The sequence below is a fragment of the Acanthopagrus latus genome, chromosome 20 (genome assembly GCF_904848185.1).
Source record: "Acanthopagrus latus isolate v.2019 chromosome 20, fAcaLat1.1, whole genome shotgun sequence".
Taxonomy (NCBI): domain Eukaryota; kingdom Metazoa; phylum Chordata; class Actinopteri; order Spariformes; family Sparidae; genus Acanthopagrus; species Acanthopagrus latus.
Genome location: NC_051058.1, coordinates 2,735,517 through 2,760,829, shown reverse-complemented (window position 1 = coordinate 2,760,829; position 25,313 = coordinate 2,735,517). Strand labels below are relative to the sequence as shown.

Below are 25,313 nucleotides of genomic sequence, written 5' to 3'. Positions count from 1 at the left end.
GATATTCGTTCATCTTCATGACTGTTCGTGTATGCTATGATGCCATATCGTTTTTATTTTGTTTGTTTCTCTGATAAGCATCTTTTGTGGGTTTTTTTTACCTGCATGCATGTGTTGGTTGGTTGGTTTGTCAGGATCACACAAAAGCTATTAAACTACCATACCTGGATGGAGGATGGATCTCTGCCAGACCGGAACCCATTAACTTTTGAAACCTGAACTGAGGGACGGATCCAGGAATTCTTTTGGACTTCCTTTAACATTGAGAGATTTTGTTAAGTTGTCAGACAACAATGTATAGATCTCAATGAAAAAAATAAATAAATAAAAAAAATCAGGTTTATTTCTGTGGCTGGTTTCTATGAGTGAGTAAAAGCTGACGCAGGTCCTAATTAAGATGTATCATTCTCCACAGCCCAATGGAGATAATGTTTCCATCTGTCTGTTTTGCATTAATTTAAGTTTTACAAATGTTAGAAAATGCAGTAATGTTATATGCAATGACTACCTTCTTAAAGTACAAGTTATAAAAAAACAAAAAGACAGCAAGGGTGTCTGGAGTGTAGTGTGAACCTTGCCTAGCACATTTTACCTGTCCCTCAAAAGTCTCCCAAACAGAATGGCACTACAACAAACATGTCTCCTCAATATATTGTATAGAATGGATCACTAATGTTAGAACAATATGTATGTAAAATATGTAAAGTACTATATCTTGTTTTAATCTTGTGCTGAACCCCCTGGAAAGTTTATCTGTGACATACTAAAACTTTAACAAGTAGCACAGTATCTTTGGCTAACATTAGCTAACAGTAGACAGCATAAGCTTGTGGTCCAAATCAGACCAAGCAAGTAGTGAAAGCCCTGAGAGCACCGAATTGAGCAAGGATTTGTTTTGCTTCATTTGAACTAACCTTTTTCTTAGGAAGACTGTGTTATCACTTCTTACAAATCTAACCCTGTTGGCACCATAATCACCATAATAAAGCACAATGTCCTGCTAGATCTGCAGAAGCAAGGCCACTCCAGCTAAAGTCCACTTGGATGGATTTTCTTTGGTCTTCAGGTTGAAGGTCCAAACATACGTGGGTCCCCTCTGGCGGGTCTTATAGACAGGACACTGGTACACATTCCTGTTCTCCTGTTTGTCCACAGGAATGGCTTTGATGAAGATGACCGGCATGGTTGGGGTGAGCTCTTTGAGACGGGCATCAACAATCATGCCAGTCTGAAAGAGAACGACAATTCAGGGTGGAGAGGAGAGAGGAGGGAGGAGTGTGGGGGGATGACAAGCCAGTCAACCACAGACAGAAACATTTCACAGAGCTGAAGGAAGTCATAAATTAGTTTGAGGCGCTGTGAAAACTTCATCCACACTCTGTACTTGTCATTGAAGCTGCAATTAATAATATTCTTTTGTAGGAAGGGAAAAATAGATGTTTGACTAATCTTGGGTCGGCACCATTGCGTTACATTTCCAGTTTGGAGAACACGACGTTGTGGCACCCTTGAAAAGTGGTGAAAGTCAGCAGAGTTTGAGGCGAAGTCATGCTGCCCTGTCTGAGAATACACACTCTATAAACACACTGAAACAGAGTGGTCTGTCTCATTAATTAATCCTCCTACACTTAGTGCCTGACAAACAGAAGTTTCACCATGCATGCACAGTGACTTTCAGGAATGAATGTAAATCCTGATGACTTTGGAAAGCTCAGAGGACACAGCCCTAATTGCGTCGGCATTCGCTGTAAACTTTAAAGAGGCATTAAATACCAATATCATTGTGTCTGTTTGTGTAAATACTAATGATGGGTAGGTTAAAGCGGGCCGTGCGGGCTCAATGAGATTCAATGTGATTTTGTTTAATGATGCTGTAAATACACCGTTACTACGGTAACAGATATCTGTCTTTATTGTATAATCTCACAACGTGCCGGGAGAGAATATCTATCAACGTTCAATTACGTCCATCACATGAACACACAAGCTTCCCCTGTGTAATGTCTGCATTTCTATCCTATCTATTCAGCACACAAGGTGTTTATCATACACACCATCGCGCTGTCTTTGATGTCTGAACCCCTCTGAATAAAATGCAAGCTTCATTAATATAGATGAGTAAGTTTATCATAAATCTTTGACTTTTACTGCTGCACAGAGCTGCGTCCAGATGGAGCGCCGCTTTCTCTCCCATTCACTCTCTGCTACTCACGGCCAGTGGCACAGTACTGGCCTTGGGGCTGAGAGGAGGACATGAGGAGAGTAAGAGGAGGAGGAGGAGGAGGAGGAGGAGGTGGAGGAGTCGTGAGAAGAAGCCGCCCGGCCCGTCTGTCCGCCTGTCTATTTGCCTGCGTCTCCGACTTTAATGAAGAAAAAAAGGAACCACTCCTCTAAAGGGCGATCTAAGTGTTCAAGTGCACACTCTGCACATTCCCTAATTAAGAAGTCTACAGGGATGCTCCTTGAAAGCTGGGCGCATATACAGTAGCTGTGTGTATGTAGATAGATAGAGCCCTGGGAAGCTAAGTAATGCACTGCGCTCCCAGAGCTGAACGCAAGCAGGATGCAAAGCAGAAAATTAAACCACAAAGGGAACGTGGAGGCCCTTCAGGGGCAAAAAAAAAATATCGACGTTACTCTCCTTGACTCAATTTAAAGATACATTTTGAGGTGAGCTCACCTCATGTTCACGTGTCTCTACAATCCATGATCCATCATCGGAAGTAGTGTGCGTACAGGAATGTTCTGCGCGAGGTGCTTGTGAATCAAAGTGTGCTGTTTTTGATTTTGTATCCACGCCTTCCCTGGAGACTACATGTCAGCTCAGCTACTTTGCTACTTCTGTACGAAGTCAGCCCAATAAAATAAAAACATCTGTGACTCATGTACCTGTGTGTCCCAGCGTGCACCCTCCATGTACAGCCCATGTACGTAGGCCCCTTCACGTGGTGGGACGCTGAAGTCCTCGCGGTTCTTCTTGGTGACGTCACACTGCAGAGACATGCGGTCCAGGGGCCACTCATTCCTGCCATTCAGACACACTGTGTGAAACCACATTCTTTCGATCCCATTGCAGCCCTCATGTCATAATGCACACCAGCCGTACCTTCGAGCCATAGTCTGCATGATGGCTGTGAGGAAGGACTGCGGGTTGAAGAAGCCAGCCAGCCACACTACAGAGGGCAAGGCGAAGTCCGCTGACCAGTTTTCCAGCTCCTTGATCCTGACCAGCAGGTCAGTGAACCACAGGGCCAGGCCGGACATGGAGGGGTACGCCCGCTTGGTCCAGCTGTCTGGCACCATGTCCAGGAAGATGGCATTCTGAAGGTTCTCCATGTCACTGGTCATTGTCAGCTCTCCCTGAAGGGTGCAGGCCACAGGAAGGGAGAACATTTCATTTCCAACTGAAATCATCCGTATCGTTGTCAAACATTACTCGCAAAGCAATTTGTATTACTGACAGGAAGAAATAAGATATATTTGGAGTAAATCAGTATAGCTCATTTAAGGGGCGAATTCCACTATTTTTAAACATAGTTCCTATGTTTACATATTTTGTGTGAATGACTAAAGCAGGTATAAAAAAGTTTTGGAATCAGTCCTGTTGATCGTTTCATCTGGCAGCCACAACAGGGGCTGCAGTGTAATCCTTTGGGGTATCAAACAATTCCTGCATAGAGAAACATTTTTGTTTAAGTCAGATCTTTATTTTTATTATTATTATTATTATTATTATTATTATTATTATTATTATTATTATTATTATTATCATCATCATTATTTATTTATTTATTTTTTTTACCAGACACAGCTTTCAGGACAATGAACTGCTAACATAATAAGCCAGCCAGGAACGTGCACCAGCACTCGCTACAGGAATCACAGATGTCTGAGCCACAATAGCTTCTTCTGCTTTTGACTCCAGTTTTCTGTTTCCTCAAAGGTGTCCGGATGGTTCAATGTCGTCAGTGCAAAATTAACAAAATTAAATTTGATGTAAAAAATGATTTACGTCATTAATGTGAGCAAATCCACTGATTGGAGTAATTTTGCTGGAATGTTAAATATTTATATATATATATATATATATATTTAAGTCAAAATAAATATCAATTAAAAAAGTAATCATGATGTTTATTGTGAGGTAAAAATTCTCTTTAAATGCACGGTATGTAATTTCTTGCTGTCTTCATTGTTTAACAACCACCATTGTGGGTGAAATGATCTTCGTGACTCAGGCAGTAGAGGTAATGTCTTCAAGTCTTATTCATTGGGCTCTGGGTTCACTTTGTCACTCAACACGTTACAGCGATGTATAATCAGCAGAGCCTGCCTGAGCTGGTGATGTCAGCGCGAACGCCGTTGTGCCAGTCGCTAATTGAATGTAGTTGTACCTCCCAAGGACAGAGTTTGAACTTGGCACACTCTGAAACGCCTCATGTTTGTAGATAAGAATACCGTGGCTAAAAAAGTTAATGTGGGTCGTGGTACAAAGGCTGCAGCTGTTTTCGTGTTGTGTCATCGTTGCTGTCTGACTATAAAATTAACATTTCACCCTTTTGGGTACTTATCTTTTGCTCAGAGGCGAGCACAGGGTGTGTAATTGAAAGATCTGTGTGCTGTAGCAGAAATACAAGATTCAATTTCATCTCAGACAGAAATAAATTTTATTACTGCTATAATCTGAATTCTACAGTGTTTGCTGTGCTTTGATGAACAGGCTGCTTGTGGATATTAGAGAAATCTTTTGTATACTCTGGCTTTTATCCTCTTTCTGATCATCTGGATAATGGCTGTTTTAATTAGGACGGCTATTCTCAGTGTTGACAGATGCCGCTGCCTCTTTTGTACAGAAAAAAAGTTCTTGGTTGGTTTGTGCATTTTCATTACAGAAAGGAACCAGGAGTTCAGTGTGCCACTTCCTGTTTGTCTCAGCCGCTAAACATTAGAGGTGACACCTCCCAGCTGCAAAAAAAAAAAAAAAAAAAAAGGTGTGGAACGGTAACAAGCCCTCAGAAACTACTGATGCATACATAAACATGAAGACAAGCACACCTTACCAGATAAGGAAACATGCTGTAAGATAGCCAAGAGAAGATGGCTCTGTGGAGTAATGAGACAGAATAGCAGTGAAAGCATTGGGTTGCTTCACCACTGAGACTGCAGCTGATGTATTGCCGATGTACAGATACCCATATGTGACAGTCATAACAAGTTATTATGAGGCTGATAAGGTTCTGCAGATTGATCTACATCTGTGCATTTACCAGGAACCTTTCACCCTCACAACAGCCCTCCGAATAATCCTGATCCGTCACTTTTGACACAGTGGCACTATGAAGCTGCACCATCTCACCAAGGCTAGCATCCTGATAGTTCCTATTTATTCCACTATAAAGACGAAATATGATTCCATTTGCTGGTACAATGGTCTACATGGCTTTTAAATCACTGAGCCGATTTATTGAGGCTTGTAGTGTCGGGAGATCGAAGCCTCATAACTCTCGACAAACGCTTTTACACATTTTTTCCTCCCTTCTTTCGCTTTTCGTTTGTTGTTAACACATGATTCAGTTAGGCTTGACACACAGAGCGCAGACGTCTCATTCCATTCTGCTCCTCTGTAAGCCAGATCTCTGAGTCATTCTGAAGACCGGGCTTCTGACAAACAGCTGAGAGAAAAAAAAAAAGGTTTAGTTATGCAGGAATACTAATGCAGCAGCATGTCAGAGTCAACAGCAGCCGAGCCAATGACGTGTGAATCGTAGGTGTTGAGGTTCTGCGGTGGATTTAGAAGGACAGATGACTAGAAGTTCATTTGATTTATGTTGAAGGTATTTAGCTTATTCTTGATGAGCCTGCTCATCTATGGACACCTGAGGGGGATTTGAGGTGGGTCCAGGGGAGTCCCTAACATAGTGAGAAATGAGCCCCATTCAGACAGGATTCTCACTCTCAACTGCCTGAGTTGTATTATGGGTAATGTAGGCACCAGGTTTACTTAAACATGGTTGAACTCATTCTGGAGAGTCTAAAAGCTAATGCATAAAAACAGAGATTTCACCACACATTCGAGTTGATGTTATAATTAGGGGGTGGTTGTTCAGTTGCACCCAGAAGCGGACACCAGGACAGGGAACAGGTCGGCAGGACAAGGAACTAAGAGTGAGCTTAAATGACCAACAGCTGAAAATCCCAAAAAACAAAGAATCTAAAAACAAAGAAGTGTGAGGGAGCACACACAGACTATATACTGTGTTTACAGGACATAGTCAAGAGCTACTTACAAACAAGACACAGGTGGACACAGGAATTCAAACGATAGGAGGAAATGAACGGCAACACATGGAGGTGAAACTTTTAAAATAAAACAGGAAACGACAGAGGCACAACCAGAATCATGACAGGTTCATTTCAAAACTGGTACCCACAATGCAACTTAGCCACTGAGTGACATAACTGGAGGAAATTAATGATCAGATTACATGCAGCTTCCTCTGGAGCCACAAAAGACTTTATACTACTTTTTCCACATCTGCAGTAGTATTTCCTGAGACCTGTCAACACACATTAATTTGTACAACTGGTGGAGCCATCCACCAAAGAAATCAAAAGCTTCGATTTTCCTTTGTGGAAACACACAGAACTACATCTGCTGTTACTTTCTTTTTCTTTCATTTCTGAAATTGTAATAATTAGATGCAAACATAGCAACAATATTCCCTTAAGTTCTACATTTTTAAAATTCTATAAATATATATATATATATATATATGTAGGTCACACCTTGAGATGATCATGAGATGGGAAGAAGATGAGATCTGCGACATTAATTTCAATTCGTATGACAGATTTTTCTCTCATCTTTCCTCTTTTGTGCGATGTTTACTAATTAGACCTCGTTGGCTCCGGCCTGCTCACCTTGAGTCCCAGGCTGAGCTCTCGGAGGGAGCGCCTGATCTCCTGTGTGAGGAGGTTCATGCGCTCACACTCCTGCAGCGCCACCACCTGGTACGGAGTCCTCTCCTCCGCCTTCCCCAGCAGCTCGGCCATGTTGAACTCTTCCGGGAGCTTCTCCATGATCTCCTCCAGCACCGCTCGCACCTGGTAATTAATTGAACGAACAAACAAGCGTGTCGATGTGTGATCGATTGAGCTGGCAGTAGAATATATTGTTTGATCCATTCTACTCTTACAGTTTAAGATACCACGGGCAACAAACACAAAAGGGAGAGAATGCTCATTGAAAATAAAGACTCACGAGTGATTGGGGTTATCTGTGTCAGATAAACTCAGCACTGCCAATGCTGACAGCCTGAGAAACTGTTACAGTTTGAAACAGACAGTTTCATAAATATTCATGAAGATATATTTTGCGAGGCAGCTCTTTGTTTTCGATAACAGTCTAATCCCTCCAGAAAATCAATGCTCACATCATATTTTTGTGGGTAAGTGATGAAAGCTAACGTCTGTGTCAACATTTTCCCAAGGCAACCGGCATTAGCGATCAATCAACGGATTAGGTGCCGAACAAAGGATATGAGGTCATCATATCTATGGATTTTTCAGCTCAAATATCTGATCTGAGTTTGGCAGCGACTGAGCACGCTGAATACAAAGTGAGCCTCGTTGGTAAACTCTGCGTGGCTGTCATCTGTTAAGACAGGAGCATCCAGGCTTGTGAACCGGAAAGGTCACACACCGTAATACTTCCAGGAAACACACACACACAATCACACACACACGCACTCACCACAATCCCAGACTAGGCTGGTTGATAAAAGATGGGTGTTTAGTAGAGCAATACTGCCTGGTAAATTAGGCTAAACAAGGTGTTGTTGCTAGTGACTGCACTACCTCTCCAAGCCCCGAATATTCTTTATATTAAGATGCCGGGTTAATTTGTGACGCCGGTGTTTATTTTATCTTGGCTTAGCGTACTCATTAAAGCTGGCCAGCTAACAGGGTTTCGAACTTCAGAGGCTGAACACAGCTAAGTTATGGACATGTGGTGCAGAGGCAGAGACATGGGGGATGTAGACATCGCCCTACTAAAGTAAGTCTGGCTTACGTTGGAAACTTTTCCCTCTACGCTAGCTTGATCCAGTGGATTATTGTGAAAAGTCAATGTTGATAAAACTGAACATTCTGAATTCATCCAGATACGGGGGTTCTACAGTTGAGAAAATGCAGTGCAAAAAGAAAGGGTGGTCTGACGGCTATGTAAAGCGGTGTGAATTTTTTCTATACAACATACACTTGAACTGATATAGATTTTTTTAGGTGAGCATTGTTTTAGGTGGTTAAATTTCGCTTTGTTCACCGCAGTACAAAGCTGAGCCTCTGGGCTGGAGCGGCTCTCTGCTTCTACAAACTGAGGCTGCACTGATCTGTGATTATGGTAGGGAACAGATCGACTATAGATATGTACTTTACATGACCCCACTTCAAAAAACACGAAATATGCCTTTAAAGTTATCTAGAAACTAAGGTCCTCGATCATTTCATTTTTAAAAAGCTAGCTGGTGTTTACTGTCATAGACAGATTTCTGGGTGTCAATGAGTCCACCATGTTTCTACATCACGGACAAACAAACATTTACCATAGAAAAGTTTTAGTGGCCATAGCCGGAGAAGGAGGGAGGAGACGAGGAGTGTTCAGCTGGTTGCAGTATCACTGCTATATGCCATCCTACAAACTGGACCTTTAAACGATTTATGCTGACTGGAGAACATTGCAGATAAGACAGAAAAGATCAGAGCTCAGATTTTAACTGCACACTAAGAGCAGCACAGAATGTAATGAACAAAATGTAATCACTTTAAACATTTAAAGAAATCGGACTAATGTCCACAGTGCAGCAGTGAGGCTGAGGAGAAACTGAATCTGAGGGCTAGTATGACCAGGACCATGCTAGACTGGACATGCTTACAGTAACTTAGGTCAGACTTGTTTAAACCTCCTTTATGAACCAGATTTTGCTGAAAGTAGGCCTGGTCAGAACATAAATCTGGTCAGACTATCTTCACCTCAGACTGTAGTCAATCTGCCATTGAAACACAGCCGCCCCCCCCCCCCAGCCAGTCCCGCTGCCCTGTGAAAAGCATCAAAGCCAATTTGCAATTTCGAAGTGTTATATTTATCACATTTCCACATGGACTGCACTTAACAACTAGACCATCATCCAAACAAAGATGGTTGCAGGACAGGAGGAGTCACAGCTTGAGGAACAGGTTAAAAATGTGTTTCTCTTGTGCAGCGGAAAAAGTATTTTTCATCCAGATGGTTCCGCACAGCTGCGAGAGTGTTTAAATGACAGTTTGGTTTGCCAGACATTTAAAGGGTATTTGTCTTTCAGAAAAAAAAATGGATGATTACCAGTGTGAGTGGAACGTAACGCTACTACATGAGGGAAGCAGACTGGGCTAAACCTGATGAAATCTAACCTTATTATGCATAATGTGCAATGTTTTGCACTAAACAAATGTGCTCATTAAGGATTAATTGTGTTTTAATTTGCACCCAAAAAAAAAAAAAAACACTATCATTCACAAGCACGAAACTAGACATGCTCTTATCAAAAAAAGAAGAGATTTTAGAGGAGAAATCAAGTTGATGAAAGTTATTTAAAAAGCCTGACTTACATTTTGCTGCTCGTTTCAAGCACCAATAAGCATAAATGACTTTTTAACAAAGCTAACACTCAGTCAACCAAGACCCTTATTCATGGTATTAAAAAAAGTGACACTTGCTCCATTGAGGGGGTGTGCGGGGCTGCACTCTCCGACAGAATTTGTTTGAGTTTTACCCTCAAAAAAGCTTCGTTTCAGAGCAGTACTGAACTAGAAAATGTACCAGAAAATGCCATCCCTGTAAAAATCCAGTGGGTGCTGTCAGAGGCCCCAAACAGTTGGTCTGCAAATTTATTTTCAATTCAGTGTGCAGCAGCTACAGAAAATGTCACCTGTTGTCATCACTCATTTAAGATTGGGCGATCTGGCCCAGAGTTTTAGTGAGACAGGCGACTTTGTGACAGGCGTCAGTTTACATATCTGCTCAGGATATCTCCCATGTTGAAGGCTTCACTTCTGACCTTTCCAAACTATCATCAGGGCCCGAGCAGGTCTCTACCTGCGAGGTCCCTACTTTTCTTTGTCACAAATGATCACATTTTTCACTGCCTGAACATACCCCAAAACTCACCAAACTTGGAATATAGGTCACACCTGCCGAAAAAGTTTATAATCTATTGTCATTATGAATTTTCACCACTAGGTGGCACACATTCAAAAACCCTTTATCTACGCGTCCCCTGAATTGTGTTGAGTCTTGTGATACATTTCCGCCTACCGTTCTGTTTCACTAATTCGCAAAATGTTGCAAACTCCTCCCTGGCAATTTTACCGATTTACACAAAACATTGCGGTACAGTGAGGAATTAGAACATCAGGCTGCTCAGAGGAACAAGGGGAAAATCTAACAGGAAAAGTTGTCAAGGCACCGTATTGCATTGAGGCTGCAACTAACAAATATGTTTATGATCGATTAATGCACTGATCATTTTCTCTGTTGATTGATTAAAATGAGTTAAAATTACTTACTTAAAATTAATATAATGTTCATTACAATTTCCCAGAGCCCACAGGGTCTTCATTTCTCCTTTTGTCCAAAACCCAGAGACTCTTCATTTAGTATCACTAAATAACAAAGTAAAGCAGCCAATCCTCTTGTTTAAGACCTGGAACAAGTTCATTTTGCTTAAAGGATGGTCAAAACGATAATAATTTTCTTTCAATTGAATAACAGCACTTACATGCATGACCTCTAGCTGTGGAAACATTACAGGGAAAAATGTAATTTGACTAAGACAAATAATCAAAGGGTATTCTAGTATTAGCCAATCCATCTATCTTGGATTGTCTTTACCTTTTCATCACGCGTCGTCCCGCCGCCCTCACCACCTCCTCCATCTCTTGGCTGCATCTCCAGCACTGTGCGGAAGAGCTTCTCTGATGTTTGTGTGAGGAAGCCAATCTCAGCGTTGGGATGAAGGCCATACAGGTAGGGCGACTCAGCGGGAAGCGTGTCATCGATGTACTGCGGCAGAAGAAAATCACGTCAGAACTGTGTTCAACCTTCATGTCATCAGAAGTCTGAACGCAGATTTATTGATTTCTGTTTCGATGTGAGGATTTTAACAAAGTTTGAAATTCCATGAAAACCTTGTGTGAGATACATGGTCCCAATGATGTTTCTTTCTTTCTTTTTCAAGTTTTGGACCTGAACACGAGAACAGTTAAACACTAACCCTAACTTATCTTAGATTATCATCCATTCACACCATAAAGATTAACAACTCAAACTGCTTCCTGCCAGAAAAGCACCAAAGTCGTTTTCCCTCTCATGTGTTTCTTCTAGAGTACTGCTGACAAAGGGAAAGAATGGAACCATATAAATGACGAGATATTTCTGGGCGAGATTCAAACACTCAGGATCAATTGACAGACGGTTAATGACCATGACAAGGGGAAGGAAATGTGGCGTTTTCCATCTGCCGCTCCATAATGACTATCAATATGCTTTTAAGTTAGTGCAGATGAAAGTGGAAGCTCTAGTGGATCTTTGTGGGGCACGTACATTAAATAAAAAACGCTCTTCTAATCATAATGTCCTGATGAAAGTTTTGATGGGAAATATATTGGCTTTTAATACAGAAACACTTTGTAGTCGGCTTGTTTGATCTCTTCTGTGCTTGCTGGCTAACTTTTGCTGATTGCGTACACCTGTATATTGTTGAAAGAGGAGTAAAACTGCTGAATCACCCTCTGTCTTTGTGCATATCCAACCTTCTCTACTCCTAAATATACCGTTTGCTCCAGATGGTTATGAGCGAAGCGATGGCCTAACAGACCCGTGGGGACCCACAGGCCTTTGCAGCCCCTGATCTTGGGCCAAATCTCGACCACTCAGCTCTCAGCTTGGCTGTGCGGTGACAGCCGAATGTAAAACGTTCCAGCCCTTCCCACCGGAGCCAGTGTGACAGACAGGAGGTGCCCGCTGAGCAGCACCCAGACTGAGGGAAAATTGAATACAAGTTGTACTCCCCACTCTCTCTGCCTCCTCGGGGACCTCATGGGGGAAATCTTGACTGTGTGCAAGAACACATTTCTGCTCCTTTTCATATAAATGTTGTCAGTTGTCAGTATTTTTTAAGTCCTGCTCTGAAAACTTAAAATGTTAAATAAAATCTACCACCCCCCCTAAAAAAAACACCCAGTCCAGTCCATGCGTGGCCTTGTTTCTTTATTCCTTTCTGAGACTGATACAAAATATGTGGGCCTTCAACGGCAGTTGACATAACAACCTACCTCATTTAACATTTCACGCTGTCAATCAAGGTTTGTGTTTAGCGATAAACAACAGCACATGACAGATGAGGTGAAGCAGTGACCCGATGCTACCTGGAGCTGTCAGGACTTGTATATAATGTGTGTAAAAGCAAAGTCAGGTTTAATCAGGTTAATATTATTAACGCTGATCATTTACTGTTTTAAATGGTTAAATAATGGGGCAGTGTGGTTCAAGCTGTTGGAGCCCATTCACACCAGAGAGGTGCAAAGCCAAATGTCATATGTGCGTCTACATTGAATAGGCAGTGTTGGACGCTGGCTGACATAGTGACTCAGTTACAGAGGCAGCTGGATTCGCCTGATCACATGATGAAGTGATCTTGCAAATCCATCTTGCCGGGCTTCAAGCTATTCACTAGTGGCAGAACACACAGTGTTTGAACCAATCAGCATCCTTTGAGGAACTACTGGCACCGCTGTGTGTATGACGACCGGTGAGCAAAACGGCTGTTGCTTTAAAACAACCGGTGCTTCAGGTTAGTGACTTCACCCACAGTCATCAATACTTAGTTTTACCATTTTCCAACAAACTCTGAAATACCGTTACAGAACAACAAACTGTTGTGCTTGATAAACATAGATTTCGACCAATGACAACTTTAACTGTAGACAAATGCGCTAACATTCTCACGTGACGAAGATCACAGTTTCATACAGTTCCCTTACGCACACATCAAGCATACATGAAGCACACAAGTCGCTCTGAAACGGACTGATGTTGTTTTTTGGTGCTCCTGAGGCATGCTGGGATAGGCTCACGCACCTTCACTTCAGGCAGTGACTGGATAGAGGACAGATAGATGGCTGCTAGCACGAAACCTACTCCTCACACCATTTTCTCATGCATTTGTATGAACATTTTGTGGGCTCCATGACTCATCCGGCTCCACTTGATTTGACTTTCGTGCCTTTCAACTTTCCCTCTTAATGACTTTGTAATCACAGTTTGCTAACATCCAAGTTTGCCAGTCAGACTTGCTGGCAAACTCTCTCCACCCACAGAGCAGCTCCACCTCGGAGAAATATTTATATAACTGAAACGACAATCTGTTATGTCCCAGGGACCCATATGGGAAGAATTTTATTGTTATTGATTTAGCATTGAATTCTAGAACTCCACACTGTACACGGCACATAGTGAACAAACTTGTAATTATAATGATTCAATTTTTGCGATATTAAACCGCCATTAAGCTGCTGTAGACCACATATATGTCCCTTTGGGGCCCTGGCTGCCCCAAGCAAACACCTAAAGTAATCACACTATTTTCTTGCATTGTAAGCATGGGTTACATTGTATTTATTGCTAGAATTCCCCCTTTATACTGGATTTCCTGCTGTAGCCTTTATGTTACTGCAATGACTTTAGTAGACTTTCCATGTAATCTAAAGGCTGGAAATGATCTGTCTTGTCTGTCTCACCTGGTGGTAGCTGTTGTAGTCCATGTTTCCGGGCAAAGGAAAGCCAGGTGCTAGGTACAGCTCCCCCTCCATCATCTCCGGCTTGATATACTCCTCCAGGTAGGTCCGACACAGACGTCGGTCCCAGTCGTCTGTGATGTGACCCCCGTACATGATCTCACCAAACAGGTAGCGCAGGTCATCAAACGGCACCTGGGTTTCAGAGACAGAGGGGATGTTGCTTTGCGGCAAGGTGGCCTGCCGTGTTTAGCTGAGGTCACATGTGTTTAGATTTCCAATTAAGATTACACACAGTGCTCTTTGTAATCCTTTGCAGGAATAAAAGAAAAAAAAAAAACAGAAAAACATCTACCTTAGGATTGGCTTCCAGGTAATTGTAGAGAACATTGATAGAAATGGTGAGGTCTCCGGTGTTAAAGGGGTATGATCTGTTCCAGCCCTGAGGACCAAACTTCCTCCTCTCCGCCACCACTGCATGGAAGTAGCACAGGGCGAACAAAATGCTCTTGAACTCATTCTCACGTGCACACATGTCCAGCGTGTCCTGGAAAACAAAGAAACACAAGAGTTACACATTTAAAAGTAGAAGTGTCACAGCTTCGAATTGAAGAGTGATCGCAGTGAGCTTTTAATTCAAGTGATCAAAATCAAACGCAGGATCAACAGTTTTCCAATATTTTTCTTCTCCCCTGCTCTCACCTACTTATAGGCGCTTGAAGACAAACAACGCTTCAAAGATGACGCAGGTGACTTACTGTAAGCCTACAGCTGCACTTCTATACACTTAAACTGTTTGGGTGAAGACGACCAGCTGAATCATACCAAAGACAACTCTGACGGCATCAGAGATCTTTTCAGAAGATCCCTTATTGATTTGTTTGGGGAGAGGGTTCGCTCAGAATGGATTTGAAGCAGAGAATTCACATTTTTTGTTGTTTATTGATGAATCTTAGAACAGTAACTTTTTTTTTATTAACTGTTTTTTGTTGTTGTTGTTGTTGTTGACGGTGCATCTTTAATTTTAGTGAATATCATTTGGACTTGCCTACCCTGAGCTGCAAAAAGCCACCAGAATGAGACAGGTTTCTTTTTCAAAGAATATGTAAACGCCATTTGTCAGGTCATTAAACCCAAAGATCTGCTGATCTTCACATCTTCCAGATGTGACAGTCTAGCAGTCGAATTGGGGGTTTGGGGAATGGTGACACTTCCATTTAGAGGCCACACCTCTTAAGCTGCGTTAACGGACCCACATCAGTGTCATACAGGTAAAAAGTTGTGGCAGGCAGCCCTGTGATCTGTCTTATTTTGTCAAGTCCACAGCACTGTGCCACACTAACAGACACACAATGAGATGACTAGATAGCAATGAACGCGACGATGAGATTCCCTTTTAATTGTCACAACTTGTCAGGCGCTTTCAGCCTCCACCCGTCTCCTGGGCTCATTATTCCAGACAGGCAATAAAAAAAAAAAAAAAAAAAAACTGGAAGTAAATGGCGTTGTAATCTCTGGGGGGAAGAGACAGTTAAATAAGCATGCCAATAACCCCTATGGAAATAAGAAGGCTAAATTCTCTTTATTCCAGCTTGTGTCATGGTGAGTGCTGCGCTGAAGGCCCTTTCACTTCCCCTGGTGCAGTGCCCTAGGGAGCTGACTCCTACGACGCACATACAGTGAAGCCTGACTGCCACATACACACACACACACACACACCCACACACACACACACAGACACACACCCTGTTTAGTTAATATTCTGCGCGCTACTCCTCTGCTCAACACAGCTGAAAGAGACGCATAGCCTCCCTATTCATGACCTGTAGACTGGAGAGAGACGCAGTCAGATTGCACAGTGAGAGGCACATAAACACACATATGCATGCATGTGCACTGGAAAAACACACCGAAACAGGCAGAGGCTCAAGATTAGCACCGGTGTATGCGTGGGTCTGAATGACTGGTAAATTAAAAAGATAAACCGAATCAATCCTTTTTACAGGCAAGTGCAAATCTATAACATCTTACTTCACAGCAGTGCTACGCAAGTGTTATCTCAGGAAAAAAACCTAAACCATTTTGCCAGACGTTAACAGCGGACCACCCAGACTCCTCCTCTTACAGGCGAATGGAAATAAGCAATGGAGCTGTACGTATCTCCCAGTGAAAAGGTCAGGAGGAAAGAAACTGTCATTTCTCTGGCTTAGCGCTGGCTTTAGCCACGTGGGTGGGCTATTACAGAGAGTTAGCCTAACATTGATTAGCTTTCAGTGAGTACACATGACTGGAATATTCTCCCCATCTTTACCTCAGAGGACCTCCCAGTGGCTCTGCATGAGGCGGGGCTCACAACGCGTTGCACTTCTCAGGCAGATAGACATCGGCAAAACTAAGGGCTGTGGAAATGGACTGGGAGGAGGCCGAGCACTCAGGTAATGGTGCGGGGGGGGAGATGCATTGGCAGTCAGCTAATGGTGAGGCTTAGATAGAGAGGAGAACTGATAAGGTATAGAAAAGCTGGGAGAGTCCACTGCAGTGTACTGATCCTTTGTAACAACAGGGGCTGTAGATCGGTCCGGGAGCGTGATGCTGTCTGGTCATTCTCCGATAACAAACACAAAAAAAAGAATCAGATTGGCTTTGTTGTGATCTCTGTCCCATTCCCACAGACTGTAACCACCCGAATGTTTAACATTAGCATGTGCTACGTACAAAATGTGTCCTCTGAGGGTCAGAGGCAATTCCAGGGTGAGTGAAAGTTGACTCTCGCCATCTGCTAGCTCCCACATTTCTGCAAATTGGCAACTTGATGAGAAATCTGGAGTGAAAAATTGGCATGTGTCGTCTCAACTGCCACTCATGGCAAACACAAAAATGAGTCATTCAGAGGAAGGTAGCTTGAAGTATCAGCCTCATTAAAGATCCCATGAAGAAGGCACTGGAACTGTTATTGGAAATCAGTGTGCCTTCAGCGGTAGCCCTCAGTGGCTAAACTAATGGTATTTGGGATTACTGTATCAAATTGGTTCAGACCAATTTTCTTATATTTAATCTATTAAACCGTTTTTCTAAAAAAAAAAAAAAAAATGTCAGCTGCAGTACACACAAATATGTGCCTTAAAAAGATTATTCAAATGAGACAGTGTCAGAAGTCCAAAAAGTCATTAAAGTGAGGATGTTCAACTATCCTGCAATGCAGAATATTCTACCAAATCAAACTGGCTTTCTTGCTGTTGACTGAAATTATTCAGATAGGAAGTATGTTAAGGAAGTAATTCTATATTACAACAAAAATGAAATGTAATGTGTCTCTGGAGTATAATTTTGAATATGCATTGACTTGGGCAGAGTGTTAACATCATATGTGGCTTAGTTAAGGCTAGTTTTAAAGGTCCCATATTATGAAAAACACATTTTCTCTGGTCTCTACATATATGAGCTGGTCCTCCCTGAGCCTGCCAACTCCCAGAATGAGGAAAGCAGACGAGTCCTGCATGGTCTCTGCAGCCCACCCACTGGTAACACGGAGCTCCAACAGGCTGTTCAGATTCAGCTCCTGTCATTATGTCACAAAAGGAGTCATTATCATAGACAGGCCTCCTCTGTGCAATGATAGGAGATATCTGAGAAGGGGGCGTTCATCCCCAAGGTGAAGTTCGGTGTGTCCAGCGGTAAGATAGCAGTGTCTCACAATGTCATCGCTCAGAGCTAGACACGCAAATTATTGTTGGTTGTAAAAATCAACATCAGTGGCTATATTCTGTCCCAACTACAGAACAACAGAAGAGACAGTGGTTGAGTTTCATTATTAATGACATCGTGCCGGCTACGGTTTGTGTAAGTGTGTGTGTGTGTGTGTGTGCTAACCACTTCACATCGGACTGCTTCAGTAACAAGGGTCAGTACAAAGCTGGCTTTGCCTCGACACTGACCCTCGTAAAAGAATCAGTCCCAACCATAAGAGACCCAGCAACTGCACCTGCACTACAGTTGCCTACGAGTATGATGAAGTCAGCTGGAAACTGGCTAACAAGTTAGCTCCGCTTGGGTCACAGTAAAAAGTCTGAAAACATGTGCAGACTGGAGACAGAGACAATGCTAACGGTGTCCAAGAGTTTGGAGACTGTGTTGGAGACAAATACAGCTTTTGCTAGCTGTTAGCCATTAGCTTAATAGTAGTGAATGTAATAACACATACGACAACAAGCAGCATCCTCCCCCTGAGAGAGGAGCGTAGCAGGCAAGACAGATGGAGCTCATTAGCATTTAAAGAAACATCTTCAAGAAAGTCCAGCTGCCTATAACACAGCACCTAAAGCTGATAGGACACAAGTAATAGCTTATCAACACTAATCTGAATCTGCAAAGAAAATTATGAGTAAACTTATCAAATAAGCCATAGGGAGTGCAAGTACAAAGTAGCACAGACACCAGTTTATGATACGCATGTTTTAACCTTCACAGATGAATGCCACTATATGACTTTCGAAGCATTAAATGCAGTGGGAAGAGGTTAAAGCTAACTTTAGCCAGTAAAGGAACTACATCACAGTCACATGACTTCAACGTCAACTCCTCTAAGCTTCCTACTATGCTATACTATACACACTTTACTGTTAACTGATCCATCTACAAGGTTTAAAGATAGAGTAAGAATAGTTTGTAACTAAAGTTGACCTGTAAAGATAGACTCGTGAGTAGATGAGTCTCTGTGTCTGGCATGAGTATGTTTAATGTCCCCGACAACCTCTCAAGTCTCATTTAGACACTTGTTAGCACCCACTTTTGGGACACTGTGCAGTTTTGATGAAGAAATTCAAACTCAGAATGTTAATATCTGCAATATTAATGAGGTAATGATACAAACTGAGAAATATGTAATTTGTCCATAAGTGAATAAACAAGCTGTCCTCAGAGAAAAATAACACTGTTTGAAGAGAGAAAGGTGGCAGGGTCCACCACATCTAAACAAAGTAAATCAGTATAAATCGTGTCGTCCTTTAAGGTCAGCTTTCTTCAGTTTAATCAGGCATGAAAGCAAAGAGAGATTGTTTAGGCAGAAAAAAAAATCAGCCGATGAAGATCTTTCTCTTCTCATTAACTTTTCTGCCCTAAAACATACTGCACCCTTAAGAGACATAATTGCTTTATTCATTATAATTCACGTGTGGGGTATTTGCTGATGTATTTAATGTTGAAGGGAAAAATGTGAAAATCTCTTTGAAAAACTCATGCTTATATGTAAAAAAAAAAAGAAATTAAAAAATATAGGAATTTTATAGGCTGAGCACCTGGGAAACTTCACACCTCTGGATGAATTACCTGGGTGAAGTTGTCCAGGGCCTTGTGCAGGTTGGCGTGCATGCCAGTCGGGGGTTCATTGGTGATCTTGATGGAGTTCTCCAGGATGCCCTGTGGGATGATGTGGCCCTCAGCGGTGGAGGAGGGCTCAGCGCTGACGAACACCCTGAAGTTCTCGTTGCTTCCATCCGCGTGCTGCTCCAGGAGTTTCTCTAACGTACCCAGCCAGCGAGCCACCAGGTGGATGTTCTGCAGCCGGATGAGCGGGAGACAGGATCAGCAAGTAGAGGGTTAAAAAGGAGAGCTGAAATATTATTGGTTGGGGACAAGTTGTTAGGCAAAATGAATTGTCCCCTGGGAGGGGTAGAGAGACTAATCAACACCCAGATAATGTTTTTCTGCTGGATATCTCTAAAAGTATGGGCTGTAATGGATAACACATAATAGCTTAATAAGGTCCTTGATGCTGGAATTGGCTGTATAATTTATGTTTGTAATGACAACTAGCAAAAAGGGGGCAATTAAACGTTGCATACTCTCCTCTCTTCACTGTGACTTTGATGTGGCACCAAATTAAATGGTACACAGCACTTGAAACCCATCTCCAGGTTGCTGACATTAAGCGACCGCTCTCCGGCGTAACTTCAGCCTGACTTTTCTGCATATTCATCCCTCAGCGCGGCAGTGCGGGCGGTGGAGCGGACGTGTAGTATCGTGCAAGCGTGGATGAGCTCAATTTTCCATCTCAACTGTCCTGACACTTACAGGATATCCCGTGAATGATAAGGAGTCAGCCAAGCCCCCCCACATCTCACCATGCAGCACTGCCCATTCCCTAAATCTAATTACAGCACTAATAACTCCAGTCATTAATTCATAAGCCTCTTTACTTTCTCATTTCCCTTTGCTCTCCATATTTAATCTTCCTTACGATGGCTAAGTTAGCCCTCTTTTCCGAACGACAGGACATGACAAGGAGCGGAACGTCAATTTTTTTGGCGGAGGGGGGCGGGAGTCGGTGAAAAAAACAAAAGAGGAGGGAAAACTTTAACATTCTGTGAGCGAGCTGCCCGGGAGGAGCTCGAAGCTGAGAAGGGGATAAGTAAGTTTGCCTCTAGATGCCTTAGAGAATAATGAATGGTACACAAATTAAAAGTCTAAATTCAAGCGCTTTTTCATCAAGCCAGAGTACAACCCTTCCTCTTGGCATGTAAATAGTTTGGCAATAAAGGGAGCCAACAGAAGAAGTGAGAGACTGCCTCAGAACTTGTCACTGTAATGAAACCATTCATCCTCTGGCTACAGGGGGAGAGGAGGGGGAGGAATGGGGAGGGGAGGACAGACCAGCAGGCGGACAGACAAACAAACAAGACAGAGGAGCAGCCACTATTTTATGGCTTTTTAATTAACTTTCAGGTGCAACATTTTTTTGTTCCCTCAACGTCGTCTTGATAAGGGCCTTCCAGCCGCCGTGATGACTGCGCTGATACTACATCAAAGAGTCACCTATTTACATAATAATATAAAAGTTGAATCTAAAACCCATTAGAAGACACCACTGGCAAGGTCTTTGATGCATTGCTATCAAACGCAACCTCAGGGAAAACACAATGGCACATGAAACCGCCTGTCATGCACACACACACACTGGCTCAAACACAGGCAAATATAAACACATGCAGGTGCACACACACACACACACACACACACACACACACACACACACACACACACTCGTTTTCCTTTTACACACACAAAAAACACATTCGTCAAAGAGCAGCGCTGAGGACAGCTGCACAGCTGGGCTCCAGTTCTGAGGAGGCGGCCCTGCAGAAGAGAAGCAGCCAGACTCCAGACTGACGTAGGAACACAGCGAACAGGACTGAGGGACAAACAGGACCGCCGACACTCCGCGGGCGCTGACAGCATGACAGGCTGCGCCGTCTAAATTTAACAAATGGTGCGAATAAAATTCACAAATACGCCGCGTACAGTTGAGTGTCGGAGGTTTTGAAGGTCTTTACTGTAATACGCATAATTACATTTTATCGTAGGCATGCACAAGTTTATATTTGTAAGTTTGTTATGATCTGCCTGTCATTATGTTAAGGCTGAACTACACAGAAAAAGGGTTTTCAATGCAGGGATTAGATAACCATGTTAGAAAAATAACCACGTTGAAAAGGTTTTTCAGGTATCACAGGATTCAGAAACTCAAAGTCCCATTTGTTGTCTCTATAAACCTTGTTAAAAGGCATTTGGAGGTTGAAGGAAAATCAAACTCTCTATGGTGAGCCATCAATACAACAGATGACATAAGAAAGATAACAGTGTTCTGTTTTTTTATTATTATTGTTTTCTATTAAAAGACAGACAAATTGCAGCTGTAGCTCCTATTTGGGCCTGACCAGACTCATGTCGATTGATTTATAAGACACCTGCACTGTACTGAACTGTCAGAAATAAAAACATGATTTCTGAGAAACATAAAATAAATAGTAAATAAATAGTTAAAACTGCCATAACTAACAAAGAAATGATGTCACGCTAGCATTAACTGATGCAATGCAATTCATGCAATTATTGATTATTGTCAGCTGACTTTAACGTGTCACATCTCCAAAACGATCTGCTCACTTGTTTGCTCACGTAGGGGCATCACTACTAAATCCAGACCTGGATTAAAAACTCCATGTAGGAAGTTTAATGTAAATGTATTATGACCTTACACTGTAGTCTGCTGTATCTGTGTTGATGAACCTTGTCGTATCAGTAACAGAAACCTTTGCAACTGGAGTTCACACTGGAGAAAGTTTTGCAACTCTCTTATTTAGAATGTAAAATGCAAGATAATTCACTTCACATTAATAAATCAAATGGGGTCGCAATAAAGATATTCTCAGTATACCCAAAATTGTTCCATTTATTCCTTGCCATCCCAGAAGGTCGAAAAGGGTCACCTCTCCATCAATATTTAAAACAACTCTCAATGTAAGATCTCGAAAAAAGAGAAATCCATGAATGACTTACAACTTCCTTACAAAGTAAAGTGAAGAGAGACAAGAGAGGACATCGAGGGAGCATTTTTATCAAATTTTCTCTCTCTCTTTCTCTTGTTTCTGTATTTCTTTCTGCCATTGCCTGCAAATGGGGTGGCTTTAGCAGTAAATGCGTGCAGAGGATGGCGAGTTTAGGCCACTCGATTCCCACCGCCTAGCCAATGCTGGATATTCAACTCCAATCTGCTCGATTGATTGCCTCTCCATCTCCCCCCCCCTCCTTCCCAATGGGCTGCTTTCAAAGTTTCTGCATCTCTGTCTCCCAGGCCCATCTGAGCGGGAGCTGCTGTTCTGCAGTATAATTACCCGTCAGCGAAGGGGAACCCGCCATTGACCCGGCCCTCCGCTGATGGAGCCGGGCCTGGCAGCGAGGGAGTGAAGGTGGACTGTGAGACGGGAGGGTGGGGGTCGGATAGGTAGGTGGATAGCTGAGATGAGAAGGTGAGGAAGGGAGGGAGCAATAGCAGGTTTGTCGGAAAGGTGGGAGGACGTGAGGATTGATAAAAGGGTAGACGTAGTGTGAGAAAACGGTCCAAAGTATGAAAGTTGGTGGTGGGATGAGAGGGTGGGAGGAAGAATGAGGACGAAGGAGGAGAAGATGGAGCATTATATCAGTAGAAATTACTGTCAGTAAAAACAGGAGGGAGACAATGTGATACCTCCCCTCCCCTTAGTTTTCCTCAGTGGCACAGGGGTGGCTCTCAGCGGGCAGACAAACAGACAGCTGATGATAAAGTGAGTGGGAGGTTTGTTGCCAGGGGGACAAGGCCTTTTTAAGCCTATCGATCGGGATTCTTATGCAAAGGTAATTAAACAACTGCTTGTCTTTGCTATCCTGGGTCTGGAACAGAGAGTGATGGCGTTTTTTTTTAAATATTATTATTTCTACCAGCTGTGTGATTTAAAAGAAAGGGTGTCCCGCAGTGCCCGGTCTGCGGTTCATATCTGTCGATACTTCCTATTAGAATTCCACCAAGGTTTCCACTTAAAATGCAAACGCCAGCCTTGCCCTCCAGATAAGAGAAGAACAGACACCGCGGCTGTAGATATTGTACTGTATAATGCCGCGGCCGTTTCAGTTAGGACATTTCCGCAGAAAATTAAATTCACTTTTCCGCGCAGACGAACCTGGGAGGAAAAGCAAACATTCAATTCAGCGTGCAATGAAAAACAATGTGATAATACACCTCATTCACAACATGCACAGATAAAGGAAATGCCACCTAAAACCACTTCAGAAAGAAAAATCCTTGAAACAAAATGAAGCCTGTATTCATTTTGCAAAATGTGTTTTAAATGTGTGTTTGTCTCCATGAGTGTCTGCATGTCAGTTTTTATTGCAACTGTATTGTTTACGGTTTGGCACCTTTAATGTGAGGGGGATGAGGTTTACCACACACTGTAGGACAATTCAGAGAGAGCCAGAATGTTTTAATAATCATACTGAAATGTCAATTTATTCAATTCATGGCGTTCAAATACCCGACATAATACATATAATTGGATCTACCCAATCTGATTGTCTGAATGTTTTCATGAAAACATATTAGGTTGGTGTGTGGGCTCTCTGGGAATGGTTGTGTGTGTGTTGAGCATAAAATACACAGCACGTTTTTATTATACATTATATTCAATACAACACTGAGATGCTTTTGTATGGGTCTGTACAGTATGTGTATGCATATACTGTACCTGTAATATGACCCAATGGCCATTTTTAGCTGCCAAATCGAGGGCCTGTTCAGCTACAACCTCTTGACCCTGACCCAGAGACACATTGTGGAAGTTCTTGTTGTCAAATGTGTACCCCAGCTTCTTCCCTGAAAGAAAACACACAAGTTAGATTTCAAACAAAAATACATTGTTCAACCCTAAGGATTCAAAAAGTCTGATATTTCAGACAAATGTGCACATTTTTTTTTCCTAAAAGAGAGTTAGATGAGAAGATCAATGTAAATTGCAGATGTGGCTTCAATGCAGAGGTAACTGCGATGTGTTATGCCAGAGTGCTTGTTCTTGTTTACTTTTCATCTACGGCTTCCACAATGCAGTTTTTGTTTTCAAGTGCAGACAGCCTCAAAGCAAGGCTTGGTGTTCAACCAGCACTGCACTTAATACAGCAGTAAGCCCAGCGCAAATCATGTCCTGTCTGAAATGCCCATAACAAGGTTAAGTGACTGTTCGCATTGAGATGCATTGCAAATTAAAAATATGTCTATGAATGTAACATCCATCCAATGCAAGGTGTGGAGTCATGCATGTTTTTTTTTTCCATTAATTGCATATGACAGCTGGATGTGGATGCAGCTCCACTGCACAGGTGCACAATGCTGTGTTGCACAAAAGGCTTTTCTGAGGTGGCTGTACCTGTCGCAACAAGTCTCTGGGCATAGAAAGCAGTCCACTCAAGTGTCACTGGGGATTGGTTAAGAGTTTGGAAAGTCGCAAAACTGACATAATATTAAGAATAGCCTTTTTAAATGTAGTGCAGCTTCAGTGCTTAAGCTTACGATGCTAGCTGTATCCCCTCCAGTCTCTGTGTTAAGCTAAGCTAAATATTAAAATACTAAAAGTGGTCAGAACATCTTTAAACTATATTTAACAGGGAAACCTCAAGTTTTACTCAGTGGAATGAATCATCAGTGTGTCTGACTGAATCTGTAGCTTTCGGGGTCGAGCTAGCAGTGCTGGCATGACGTTGTGTGTTACTTCCTGAGCTCCCAGGTAATAAAATCATATAAGGTAACTCTATAGCCAATACGTAGATAAAATACTGAACTTACCTCTGAATTTTAAGCAGCTAAACACCACCATAAAGGAATATCATGGCTGAATGAAGACTGTTGAAACACTCGTGTGATTAATGGTTTAAAAAAAGAACAAATTAAATACTACAACTATTTGGAACTCACTGAGATTATAATGATCTCAATCTGACCTGATGAGGATCAGAGTGGGAACGGAATACTGTCTCCTGTGGCACTGAGTGAGTCTGCAGGTGTTTCCTTTTTCAGTGTAAGCGATCTTCCCATCTAACGTCCATTTGATAAGCAAAAGTGACCAAACGTTTTAGGTCATAATCAGCAGATGGTCCGTGACGCAGCCTTTCCTCGCGTACCT

At 42.4% G+C, this 25,313-nt stretch overlaps 1 protein-coding gene across 5 annotated transcripts in view; it reads right to left on the bottom strand.

Annotated features, from left to right (window-relative positions):
* Positions 1-323: 323 nt before the first annotated feature.
* The window catches only part of dnah9 (dynein, axonemal, heavy chain 9), a 157,348-nt gene continuing 132,358 nt past the window's right edge, over positions 324-25,313 (bottom strand). For 2 of the 5 annotated variants that reach the window (XM_037081130.1, XM_037081133.1), the window contains 9 exons: positions 23,886-24,013; positions 19,156-19,383; positions 14,186-14,377; positions 13,834-14,025; positions 10,928-11,098; positions 6,922-7,104; positions 3,107-3,360; positions 2,890-3,025; positions 1,001-1,228 (listed from right to left, as the gene is read on the bottom strand). In XM_037081130.1, coding sequence (XP_036937025.1) covers positions 1,001-1,228; positions 2,890-3,025; positions 3,107-3,360; positions 6,922-7,104; positions 10,928-11,098; positions 13,834-14,025; positions 14,186-14,377; positions 19,156-19,383; positions 23,886-24,013 — 1,712 coding nt within the window. Of the gene's footprint in view, positions 1,229-2,889; positions 3,026-3,106; positions 3,361-5,546; positions 5,673-6,921; positions 7,105-10,927; positions 11,099-13,833; positions 14,026-14,185; positions 14,378-19,155; positions 19,384-22,039; positions 23,322-23,885; positions 24,014-25,313 lie in introns of those variants that run through there. The other 3 variants (XM_037081128.1, XM_037081131.1, XM_037081132.1) reach the window with 3 other exon arrangements.